The following is a 13548-nucleotide window of genomic DNA, read 5'->3' as shown; positions in this document are numbered from 1 at the left end:
GAGGAGTTGTAGTGTGTGATGGCCTGATGGACAGGAAAGGAGTTCTTGAGCCTGTCCTACGCTTGGGCAAGAGCAGCCTTCCACTGAACAGGCTCCTCTGGTTGCTGATGACGGTGTGCAGGGGGTTGCTGGCATTGTCCATAATGTCCAGCAGTTTGTCCAGTGTCCTCTCTGCCACCGCCACCAGCGAGTCCAGTTTCATGCCGACCACAGAGCCGGCCCACCTGATTAATTTATCCAGTCTGGAGGTTTTCCTTCTCGGATATGCTGCCCCCACAGCACACCACAGTGTAGAAGTTGGTGACTGCAGACTGGTAAAACATCCACAGCAGTTTGCTGCAGATGTTTAAGGACCGCAGTCTCCTCAGGAAGTACAACCTGCTTTGTGTCTTCCTGTACAGGTGGCTGGTGTGTGTGGTCCAGTCCAGTTTATTGTCCAGCCGCAGCACAAGGTATTTGTATGATTCAACAGTCTCCACCTCAGCTCCCTCTAGCAGGACTCATCACGGTCTTGGTCTGGACCTCCAAAAATCAATGACCAGCCCCTTGTCTTGGAGGTGTTGAGCTGTAGGTGATTAGTGTGGCACCAGAGAGCAAAGACCCCCACTAGACTCCGATACGCCTCCTTTCTGTCACCCCTGATACATCCCACGATGGCTGTGTCATCGGCGTACTTCTGTATGTGACACAGCTCCGAGTTGTAGCAGAAGTGAGGGGCTCCAGTGCTGCTGACCATAGTGTCAGACATGGTGTCCTTCAGCCTGACGTACTGTGACCTGTCAGTGAGGTAGTCTCTGACCCAGTCCACAAGATAGGGTTCCAGTCCCATTCTGTTCGGTTTGTCCTGAAGTATAGGGGGCTTGATGCTGTTAAAGTCCAAGAAGAGAATCCTCGCTGTGCCGCTTCCCTTATCCAGATGGGAGTGGACTCAGCATGTAGAGGATGGCATCCTCCACGCCAACATATTGCTGGTACGCAAACTGCAGGCGGTCCTGGGCGTGTTGTACCTGGGGTCTGAATGGGCTGAGGAAGAGCCGCTCCAACGTCTTCATCAGGTGTGAAGTGAGTGCCACCGGTCGGAAGTCATTCAGCTTGCTGGGCCTGGTGTTCCTAGGCCTAGGCACTCTCCCTAGCTGCAGGCTAAGGTTGAAGATCTGTTGTAGTGGTTCCCCCAGTTCTGCAGCGCAGGTCTTCAGTAGTCTCGGACACACTTTATCCGGGCCTGCTGCTTTTCTGGGCCGGAGCTCCCTCAGCTGTGCTCTGACCTGGTCTGTGGTGATGTGAGGCGGGGATTGTGTTGAGGTGGAGGAGGAGGGGGCTGTTGTTGTGATGCCGGGGGGGAGGTGTGTAGAGGGAAGAAGGAGAGATGGCTGCAGTGAGGGTGGGGCTAGGGGGACAAGGGCTGGTTAAACCTGTTGAAGAAGTAATTCAGCTTGTTCTCCCCCTCTCCATTGTCCTCCATTGTCACCCCTGTAGCTATGCCTTTGTGTTGTGACCTGTGATGGTCCTCACACCTTCCCAGACCTCCCTCATGTTGTTCTCCCTTAGCTTCTGCTCCACCTTTCTCCTAGCTTCCCTCACATAGTTTTTCACCTACTGCTGTGCTGCCTTCATGGCCTCCCTGTCCATGTTCCTGAAGGCAGCCTTCTTCTTGTTGAGGACAGCCCTAACTTCCAGCGTTACCCATGGCTTGTTATTAGGGTAACAGCGAACAGTCTTGACAGGGGAGACCACATCTGCACAGAAGTTCAGGTACTCCGTCAGACAATGTGTCACCCCCTCTATGTCCTCACCGCGCAGGTCGATCAGCACATCCCAGACTGTGGTATTGTAACAGTCCCTCAGGGCACTTTCCATCTCAGGGGACCACCTCCTGATGGTGCAAGTTGTCACCTGCTGTTTTTGGACCAGGGGGGTATACAGTGGCTGTAGGTGAACCAGGTTGTGATAAGACTTCCCCAGTGGGAGGAGGGTGGTCGCTCTGTATGAATCGCTTACATTAGCATACAGGAGATTGTCTTTTTTTTGTCAACAATTGTCCTGTTGTTTCTGGTGGGACAGTGTACAACCTGATGAAAAACAGCCAAAGTAGAATCCAAAGTTGCATGATTGAAGTCCCCAGAGTCGATCATAAATGCCTCAGGGTGCTGTGTCTGCAGCCTTGCAGTGACTGAGTGGATCTTGTCACAGGCAGTGGCAGCGTCTGCTCTCGGAGGGATGTAAACACAGACGGTGATCACGTGACTGAACTCCCTCGGCAGATAATATGGCCGCAGCTAGCAGCTCGAGTTCCCAGCAACATGAGACTTTCTTTAAGGAGATATGTCCTGGGTTACACAAGTGGTTGTTTACATAGATGATGAGTCCCCCACCTTTGCTTTTTATGCTCATTTTCAGGTTCATACTTGTATTTTGGGTTTCTACTAGAACAGGTTTGTATGTTTTAATGTTCAAATAACGTATAATATAGACATGGCAGCGCTTTACAGTGAGACAATATTGATCGCATTTGTGATCTAAAATGATTATGTGCGAAGATAAATACGTCCACTTGCGCGATATGCTGCTAAGGACGAGTGTGTGTCTCATTCAGTCATAGAGGAGCGATGCATTGAGGGACGTTTATTTCTCCCAAACAGGAGCATGTTGTCAAATACGCTTTTTCACAGTCGTGGGGAAATTGAAGTCGATAGTACTTATTTATAACTTTCAGAAAAAAAATTACGCTTGGAAGTGAATACATCAGCACGATTAGCACCAACGCACCCAGAACCGGCTGCCTCTGACAGGGCAGACCGTGACTCCATCTCATCCAACGGGAAAACCTCCCACAGTAGTCAAAAACTTTTCCTTGGCTTGTGTACGACCAAGACAAAAAGTAAATGATTTGTACATATTGTTTGGAGGCAGGCTAAATGTTTTCTGGAAAATACCCCCTATGTAACAGGTAATTGTTTGTAAGCAAAACCTCTCAAAAAGACAAAATGCGTATATGGATGCATATCTGGCCAAAACTCAGATGATTGATAGATTATATCAATGAATGAATAGTTCTTTTGTTAACTTTGTTCTGTGATTCCCTATGGGAATCGCCTTGGTGTGACAAACAAAGTATATCTGTGAAAGACAGGTCAAACTGTGCAGGGGTCACGCCCCCTCATACTACCACAGATGACTGGCCCCTCCTAAATCATTCTTGCTGTCTTCTTGTGAAGAGTCTTTGTAAGCTCTCAGAGCTTATCTAGGCTAGCTTGGATATCTGATTAACGGTTCATAGACAAACCGTAAAGGATAATAAAAGGAATATTGGAAAGGAAGCTCAGAGTGGCTGTGTCCAACAACCAGTACCCCTGTTTGTCAGGAGCCACAACCACGACGAGCTGGGTGGACATGATGGACGCTGAATCCCTGGTCATGCCTCTGCTTTTCGAGGAGCACCTTGAAGTGGGCCTGGGCTGTGAGGAAGCAGAGGGTGATGCCAACTCTGACATCCTCAGCGTGGATGAAATGGAGGAAGAACTCCACTTTTCCTGTTCAACAGTCCAGACCTCCATGTGCGTCTGACTCTGTTCCCCCAGTGGACGGTGACCTGTACAAGGTCTGCAGACGGGCCACTTCCAAATTAGGGATTCAGTGGCCTGCAGCCCTGGACGCTGAGGGGGCATAGAGAGACTTGACGGTAAGAGGCTCTCAGCAGCCAAACCGCCGTCAAAACAACTCCTGCCAGCAGTGCCTGCCTGCATGAAAGAAATGAGCAGGTACTGGTCCACTCCTTTTAAAAGTAAGCTTCACACCATAGGCTACTCTAAGCTAAAGATCCATGGGATGGGGAAACTGTGGCTGGTTGCACCCCCAGTGGTGGAGCTTTCAGTGGCTGATCACCTCCACCCTAACCATCGCTCTCTCTCAGCTTCATCCAGCATCTCTCTGCCCAGTAAAATGGAGCGCCTCACCACCACTTCTCAGAGGATGTACAGGTATGCAGCACAGTCAGGCGATTTCCCATAATGAAACACCTCACTCTGTTATCAAAGAACCGAGGTTTCGTTAAGTAACCCAAAAATTTACACTTTAAGTTTGTTAAATGTAGGGGTAACCCCGAATAGTCGACTATTTGACGCTTTACTTCGAGGAGCCTGATTCGCAAAATGCGCACAATCTGGTTATGAAACAATGGATTATTCTATTCTGGCTCTGGGGGTGCTGAAAGTCTTATTTTACATAAAGATGTTTGGTTTCTCACAAAAAAACATGATAAATAGCCCATTTGGGCATACATATAAGCCTATTAATAAATACTGTTGCTAAAAATGTGAAAATAACTCATGTGCTTTTAATCTATCTCCTTAGTGTGACATAATAACCACCTCCCCCTCTTAGACTAAGTTGTACTATCCAGGATCCGGCAGAGTCAGAACGCATCTTGGCTGGGAGTAAATCTATCTGGGCGTCAGAAATACAACAGTTTACTACTGTTTAATCATCAGCATCATTTAATTTGAATATTTGCCCATTTGATGTTTTTCATTATAGACACTCAATCCAACACAGTCTGACGCAGCGCCGTGAAAGTGAAACTAACAACAACTAACAACAAATACTTTTAATAAGATACCCATATCAGAAATCACATCTCTTAGTAACCCTCTGCCTGACACGTGTAACCGCGCAGCGCTGGACTCAAGCGCACCCGCCACTGTCTGCCTCATGTCTATGCCTTGCCTCCCCGGATCAGCAAAAAAACAAAAAACAAACTGATTCAACAATGTAGTCTACTATAGGCAAGACGTGACAAGTCAGATTAGACTATAAAAATCTTTAGTCGGGGACACCCCTAGTTAAATGTGTTCATATTCTGTTAATACATAAGAGTTATATAATTATAATAATTTGCATTGATGTATTATTATATATTAATCCCAAACCTATTTCAAAGTAGCAAACACAACTGCTATTTGTAGTCCTCTGTTGTATGTTGTATATGCCTCCCCATAGGAAGTCTCAGTGACAGATGCTTTTTCTAATTGAAGATGAATGCCCATTGACACTGCTTAATATAATCTAACCTGTAACTCTCAGAGAAGTCTCCTGCCCAACCCCTCAACAAAAAAATTACCAAACTATTTAAGCACTAATTAAACAAGGCAGCTAATTACAAGGTCTTAACTGCTACTGTTAATTCAAATAGTTTTGCATATATATGTATATAAATTTTTTTTTTTTATATATATATATATGGACTGTAAAAGAGTAGACGTCTGAGAGAGAGGTCTGTGTTGCTATTGAGACAGGATAATCAGATCTCTCTGTTCGCTGCAGTGACTTCAGGAAACGTCTAGGGAACACACCAATTGGGTTTGCCACTTAAGATTCACTTAAGGAATCTGTTAAGTAATCATGTTAGGAATCTGTATTGTCTACCTGTCTCAGACTAGCAAGAGAGCTGATAAAGTAGACTGCATTAGGTAGAATGTAGGGCAAAGTGTACTTTATAAGACAACTTTCATTTTCATACTTTTCTCGCTTTTTATCATTTAAAATTTCAAAACATGTTTACACACAGAGATTTTAGGTATAAACTGCAAGTGTTTCCCTAAAAAAATTAATAGTTCATTATTCACGTACATAGCATCAGTAGCCATAACGCATTACTGCATGCTGTGGTAATACCTGTGCAAGTAGGAGGATCTGGTTGCCAAAAGAAGCGGCCATTGATCTCTGTGCAGGTGATTCTGTTGGCCCCCTGCAGAATGTAGCCAGGATCACACTGGAACGCCACATGATCCCCGGGCTCCCTGCTGTCACCGCCGCGGGTCCCATTAGTAGGCATGCCTGGGTCATTGCAGGAGGTTGCAGTGGAGACTGAAGGAACAAGAGGACACTCAATCATTGACAGGAAAATGTTACATGATTTAAAAGGAGTATTTTTGTCATAATTCACAGTTATGCCTGAGTGGTGCTTTTTTTTTGTCTTCACGCCGAGTTACCGCCCAGCCATTTAACCCAGGTTCACCTAACATCAATCCCCTCCCTTTCTTAACCCTTCTTCTTACCAGAGAACTGCAGAGCGAAACCCTGCTTGCTGGTGAAGAAATCTGTGGTGAACTGCAGGCTAACAGTGTTGAAGGTGCTATGAGCATCCGGGGGCAGTACGGAGCCACTCAGCTCCCTCAGCAGTACCCCGCCGTCCTGGGGCCCATCCCAGATCCGAAGCACATCGTGGACCTCCTCCGTGTGGTAGACCAGGAAGTGGAGACTGTTAAAGACAAAGACAAGATACTTTAGAGGCCAGTATAGTGGACAGAAAACACTCATTTTGATATATTTAAGCTTTAAACTTAAACAAAACAAACAAAAAGCAGCCTCAGTTGGATAAAAAGCTGTACCTTATCTCCATCCATCTTTCCAAAAGGCTACTATCAAGATTCAATATTTTGTGTTATATGGAGACTAATATTAAACAAAATGATAAAAATGCAGACATGTATAAAACACCAAGGCTTTTAGCAATATAATTTACTGTTTCTAAAGTTTTCTTTTGTAGAAAAGGGCGAGCCAGAGCTGAGGAGGAAATAAATTATTGAATCAAACATTTGATAAGAATCATTGCACGACTTGAATCAATGGTATTGACTTGATTAAAGGAGAGAATAATAATAGAGGGAAGACAAAAACATGGTTCAGGGAAAGTATAAAGGAAGGAAGCAAATTTTATAGTGTATAACAGACGCTGGATCCAGAGCACTCAATGGATGTTCCATAATGTCATTCAAGCAAGTATCTCTGCCACAACATTTAATAGTTTTAATCTAAACATCAGGAAGATGATGCTGTCAAAATATCTACCCTTCACTTTGGCGCAGACAGCTGTCAGCCAGCTGGTGGTCCACTAGATGTGAAATGCACTGTAGTTGTGTACGTTTGAGTGTGTACGTGTCTGTGTGTGTGTGTGTGTGTGTCTGTGTCTGTGTGTCTGTGTGTGTACGCCAGTTCCAATGCAGTGGATTTATAATGATGTATTGCTTGGAGTCTTGAGTGTGAACATGTGTTAGTATGTGTTTTCGATGGGCACAGCAGGACTAGAAAATTTTAGAACAAATGAGAGACTGGTGGTAATGTTGACATGGGCCACTCAATATAAAGGATTTTTTGAAAAAACAAACTGCTCTCAGCTTCTCAGCTGCTTCATCCGGTGTCTAAGTCTCAAATACATTTTTTTGCATGTCTTCAAAAAAGGGCAAAATGAGATGAAGGTTTCCTCAAAATAAAGGAAATCAATTGTGTTGAAGTGAACCCCACTCTTCTTGGATGTGTTATATCTTGTATGCATTTAACAAAGATAGTGAGATACTTCAATACCATCAACACCACTCACATCTTGGTACTGCAGTAAAAACTTGTTTCTTTATTCTTCCTGATACCAATTACGACACCTGAACTTGTGTTTCGACCGAAACTATTTATTATGTAGTTTGGCAGTCAGTCATAACCGAAAATGTATATGAATAAAGAGCTTTAAAGTGGATTTTTTTCAGGGCTAAATTATGTGGTATTGGAACGGTGCATAGACTTGCGTACTCGCATTTATTGAGGCCAGTATTTTAGGCAGTATTGGAGGCATTTCCATTACTGGTATCGGAACAAGTCTAACAACAAAGGCATCCTAACCTAATGGAAATTCATGATATTTGTGTTCTATAACTTTAAAATTAATTAAAATTATTCAAAGAACACATCAAAAAATGTATGAAATCAAAATATTTAATTATGAAAACTCAATGAAAACCATTTTGCCCCAAAGCATATTGCTGACTCTCACTCATCCCATGTTTCAATAATTTCAGTTTTAATATAAAGCAAACAACACTTATTGTGATAAAACCTTCATGCAGCAAATTCGTTTTTAAAGAACAGTCTGTAGAGCTCTGCTTATTCTATTACTTTGTCCACAAGCTTATTATAAATCTGTCTAGTAGTCATTTTCCCAAAATATAATATTAGATCTAACGTGTTGTTGAATGTTAATCTCTGTCCCAGTGATCCAGAGGAAATTATGGTATTTTTTAGGCTTTTAACATCCTCATTCCACACATACACTCACACACAAAGCCTTGAGCTACAGATGATGCAGAGTAGAAACAGCAACCCACTGATATGTCGGGTTTAGCAACAAGTTTCTACAGTTTCTGCATAATTGGTGTCAGACTCCGAATCCCATACCGTCTGATGTGTGAGCAGCAGCCAGAGGCTACTCAACAATGTGTCGTGTGTGTCTGGATACTGTACATAACCTACTTGACAAGTCCTTTCGCAATGCCTGTGAAAGAAGTGCATATAAAACAAACAGATGCAGACAGGCACACAAGTAGACATTCACGCTAATGTACACCGGTATGCTGCATTACAAACCTGTAAATAGGCGTGGGAGAGAGATACATACAGTACACACATTAACCTCATGTATGCAAAGCAGTGCATGACGTTTTGAATTTCATCATAAAATACGAATCAAATTCTTTGTAATCATTCCTCTAGTTACATCTTGCTAATATTCGCTGAAGCATAGTTCATAATCATTCGAAGCTCAATGAAAATAATAACAAAGCAAATAAAAAAAAACAGAAACACATTACTAATATATATGAGCTGTTAGAGTAGATAGAAGAGACAGCAAGCAAAACCTGTTTACTTCTCCTTAGTACTCAGGGCCTCACAAACAACCAACTGTGATTTGCTGCCAAACTTAAATTACAAGGCACACACAACTGTGTTTTCTCTTGTAGCACAGATAATGAAATCCTAAAGTTTTCAGTCTATTGAGTTAGGGGAGACACCCATTTATTTTGTTTATGGTGGCGGCAATTTAAAGATAGGAGAGATGGGTGTCAACAACTCAGTGGTTTGAATCAAAAAATGTGGGTGAAAAAGTGATCATTCTTTAGTAACTACTGCCGAGGAGCACTTGTGAAGGGCAATTGACCCTGCAATGCACCGACAGCTCCCAAGTGCAAGCTACGACACCTTGCGCAGATGACACATCTACCGTTTATTAACTATTTTGGTCTGTTAAATAAAATTCGCAGAAATATATTAAATAATGCAAAAAGGTGTTAACAAGTTACATAATTAGAAAATCCACAAAAACATGGGCTTTAACTACAGTCGGCCAGACCCCGGTATGTTTTAGGTTCAAAATGCGATTGCAGGTATTTCTAAAAAAGTAGAGACTAAAAAGCAAAAAGTAAATCAAATATTAAAGTTAAGCACTAAAAAAATAAGGTGTGTGATCATTTCCAAATGTGTGCACAGATTTTAAGGGCTCTTTCATACCTAGCTTGTTTGATATGGACTTTTCAGTTTGAAGAAAACCAAAAATCTCCCCTGGACCTCAGTCCTGACCAAACCTTGGTCTGACGAGAACAGGTCGTCTCAGTCCAATTCCTTATAGTGTGAAAACGTTTTTTTGGATGGCTCAGACTAATTACAGGAAGGACAGCTGTTGGCAACCAAAGCAGAGAGGAAGATAGCAGGAAAGTTGTCAAGTGAATGTAAATGGACAGTGTAGGTTTTAGTTTGTCCAAGAATTAATGAATTCTTAACTGGTGGGTCCAGTTGGAGGAAACTACAATTTAATTCTGAGAGGATAAGAGAATGGGAGAGATGTTTATAAACCAACCGATTGCAAATTCAGAAAAACACAGCTCATGTAGGTGACGAAAAAGATCAAATGTATAAAATGTGACAAAACAACTAAATCTTTTGTTCAGATTTTCTGTTGTGAAAAATGCCCTTATACTAGTTAGCCTCCTCAAAACCAGCCCAGATAAACTACAGCATTATCTCCCACTACCATCCTGGCAAGCCTTTCCACTTCCAGTGACCAAGGCTTATGTTCGAAGGCCTGCATCCCTGTCATGTAAGTGCCTCGGGCAGTCAGATGCTTGTCATGCAGATGCTGTTATGAAACCCTTAGGTACTACAATCCTTTTACATATACTCCAACTCCACATACCCTAGGCAGGTGATGCTGACGTGTTTGCCATCATTAGTAAAACAAAAATAGTTGTTGTATATATATATATATATACTTTTTTTTCTAATATATGTACAGGTGTGTACCTTTCAGCATAAATTTTAATGTGCATATGTACAACACGTGTACACATGTATGTGTATTGCGACAGCATTGAGGATGGGAGTGAGTAATTGATGGTTCTGGGGATTTGCATTAGCAAAGGCGTCATCAAGCACTGGTCACGTGATGGATCCATGCTCATGTGCTGATGAATCTCTTGTTCTAATGCAACCTTCAGGACTGTCAGACACTGAATGGCTCCATGTTCTACTTCCAGATTTATGTGTTAAAAAGAAGATGGAAAGGTGGTTGGAAAGGAAGACCTACATTGAGAGAAGGTGAGGGAGGGAACAAAAACAAGACCAACGTTAATCATTGCAGGGTTTCTGGAAGAAGAAAATGATGGCAGGGGGATAAGAGGTTGATGGAGAGCAGAGGAAGCTCTGAAGGATGGAGGAATTTATGTTGAAAGACCGGATGGATAGGATGGACGTCGGCTGCATGTTAGGATAATTGGTTTATTTTATATAAGAGCTAAATAGCCTTTCTGTCTTTGTCACATTCTGGGAATGAAGGGTGGGAGGCGGGATAAGGATATGGAGAAGAAGAGAAGATGGTGAGAGGATAAGAGTGATGCAGGAAGGTAGCAAGAACAGATGTTGATACTGACATGTACAAATCTCTCCGTCTTTTTCTTTCTTTTACTCGCAAGTCTTAGTCTTTATGGTCATGCTTTTAAGTGAAAACCCTGCTGCCACTGCTACCTTTATATATGTACAATTTCAAACTTTTCAGACAAAATGCTTCACAGCTAGTCATCCAAAGTTGAAAAGGAACTTAGAAGAGAGGTGTTAGCTTCCAGTGGGGAAAGTCCATTTAAAGATATCTTCTCCTCTTAATGCAATTGCTTTGGGGGTGAGCGGGGTACAAGAGGGATGAATAAACTACAGATTTAGTGAAGTGGACTTACTGTATGTCTCACCAAGGAACAGTAAATTTGTGGGCAGTTAACGTTTTGTCGAATCAAAGAAAGCCATGTTTTGAAGTTTTACGGCTAAGGGCTCTCGTCTACACTTGTCCCCTTTATTAACGAGATAAAGTGACTCAATCAAGTGTCAGAGGAATGGCCGTGAGGAGATGAGATGGGGAAGAGAGGAATGGGAAAGATTTCTCAGGTCTCTGTTTCTCTCATATGAATACAAAATAATTTAGGCAGAATCAAAAGAGAGAGAAAGAGAGAGTGCTGAAACTCTCTTCACATGAATACAAAATAGTCTAACTGCAATCACGAGTCCAGTGGGGATTCTTCAGAGTACGTGATTGTGTGCATGAGGATGATAAATAAGTAAGTATGCGGGGGGTTGTATGAATATATGTATGTATATGTGTGTGTGTGGATGTGTATGTGTATGTGTGTGCGCATGTGTGTTTGTCGTTTACGAGAGGGTGAGGAAGAAGAGATGTATTGACAACATACGCTTTGCATCTGTCTGCTTTTTCACAATTAATTAAGATTGTGGGTATAGAGGCAATGTCACACTGAGAGCTGACCCCATCAATACCTGTGGATGTGGCCTCTGTAGGACTGTCCCTGTGGGATCATCCATCAAGGAGACACATCCACACCATGGGCTTTAAAAGATACCAAGCAGCACACCAGACAGTGCAACCAACACACGGGGGTTGTCTTGACAACTGAACCTGATACTTGTGCCCTGCAGTACATGAACTGGACATGATGTAACAACACGTAAGCAGTGTTATCATACAGATAAAAGAAAAGTCGCAATTATTCAGGAAAAGGTGTGCACGCAAGCAAGCACGCACGCACACACGCCCGCACACACACAGACACACACACACACACACACACACACACACACACAAACACACACACACACACACACATTGTTAAAATACCCGCTAAACAACTTTTGGTCACTCAGCTGGTCTAGTTTGCCACCTCCTCCCTGTATGTGCATGGGTATATGTGTGAATATGTCTATTTTGTCACAAAGTATGTCTACTGACGACTTTTGTATGTGTTGAGTGATTCTGATAGTGATGTTGAAATGCAGAAAACCAATTTCCCCACAGGGACACATTTTAGTATCTATCAATCTATCAATCTATCCGTACAGAGAAGCCAGTACAACGTCACTGTATAAAAAGAAATCCCATTTTAAATGGTCCAAAAACATAAATTATTTCTCAGACACAAACACACTGAAATTTTGTTTTGGGCTGTGCAAGTAAAGTAAAATAGTTGTGCATATTCATTTGAAACAGAGGGCACTTTTTCTGTGATAGAGCATGACAAATGCATTTCAATTGGAAAAGTGGTATTTGTGACGCCTTAAAGGATAAATCAACCATAATTTGAACAGAGTATGTTATGTTTAAGAAGAATTATTTTAGAGCTCAGATGTATCATATTTGAAGACTCTACTTAAGATGTGCAGTAGAGACAGTACTGATGAGCGCTTCCAGAGACTAATCCTGGAGATGTTCTGTAGACGGTGAACAATGGAGCAACTACTAATGGTCTATTGTATCACCATCTGTGATATACTTTGAATTTGAAAACATTTTGTAATTCTCAATAGACCGTTGTCAGTGGTAGAGATCAACAATACTGTCCAAAATCACTGGATTAGCACAGAAAATTTGGTTTTACTGTAGACTTTCTTCTTCTAGATGTGAAAGCGCACTCTAACCACTCTATTATAATTCCTCTCTTAGGTAATTCTCTTGCGGTAATTTGTGCTCTGCAGTGTCTCACTATATTAGACAATCTCTAATGGAAGGCCACTCAAATCCCAAATTATTAGTAGATTGAATATTTAAATAGTATCGATATACTTACTGATTTAACTTTAGAACTGTGTGAAAGAGAAGGACAAGCTTAAAGAAACAGTAAACAAATAGATGAGGGATTAAGAAGCCAACTCTTCTGGGGCCTGTTTCACAAAGCAGGTTCAAAAAACTCTGAGTCTAACCCGGAACTCTGAGTTGATCTACTATGAGATAGGAAACTCTGAGTTTTCGGTTCCAGAACAGCAGATTTGCGTTAGGTTGATCAACTCAGAGTAGTTTGACCTGGAGTTAAGCGCGTGCACCACAAGTAAAAAAAGACAGCATCAATGGAGCCCTGATTCGACGAGTCACCATGGCAACGGGGAAGCGAAGGGCTACGCTACAACTGGAATTGGAAATATTAATATGCTCATACGGTCAGTTTGAGCAGGTTTACACCGCTGCAGCAGCAAAAGAGAGAGAGACGGTGCTGGAGAACATTGCGGCTCGGGTCAGTGCATAAGTTTAAATGTAGTCCAGTTGCAATCACAGTAATATCACAGGGGGAACTGCATGAGTGGGAGCCTATTAGTTTATTTCATTTAAGTGCAACCCCACGGGGGAGAAGCGCAGCTTAAGATGAAACATAAAAACATTTTTCAAACAGGTAAAACCTC

General features: G+C 42.4%; 1 protein-coding gene across 1 annotated transcript in view; it reads right to left on the bottom strand.

Moving 5' to 3' along the window:
* Positions 1-13548, bottom strand: part of csmd2 (CUB and Sushi multiple domains 2) — a gene marked incomplete at both ends in the record, with an annotated part of 266970 nt that overhangs the window by 75328 nt on the left and 178094 nt on the right. The window contains 2 exons of the mRNA XM_083925070.1: positions 5671-5862; positions 6054-6256. Coding sequence (XP_083781196.1) covers positions 5671-5862; positions 6054-6256 — 395 coding nt within the window. The remainder of the gene's footprint in view (positions 1-5670; positions 5863-6053; positions 6257-13548) is intronic.

The sequence above is a fragment of the Echiichthys vipera genome (assembly GCF_963691815.1).
Source record: "Echiichthys vipera genome assembly, chromosome: 13".
Lineage (NCBI taxonomy): Eukaryota > Metazoa > Chordata > Actinopteri > Perciformes > Trachinidae > Echiichthys > Echiichthys vipera.
This window is presented reverse-complemented; position numbering and strand designations above follow the sequence as displayed.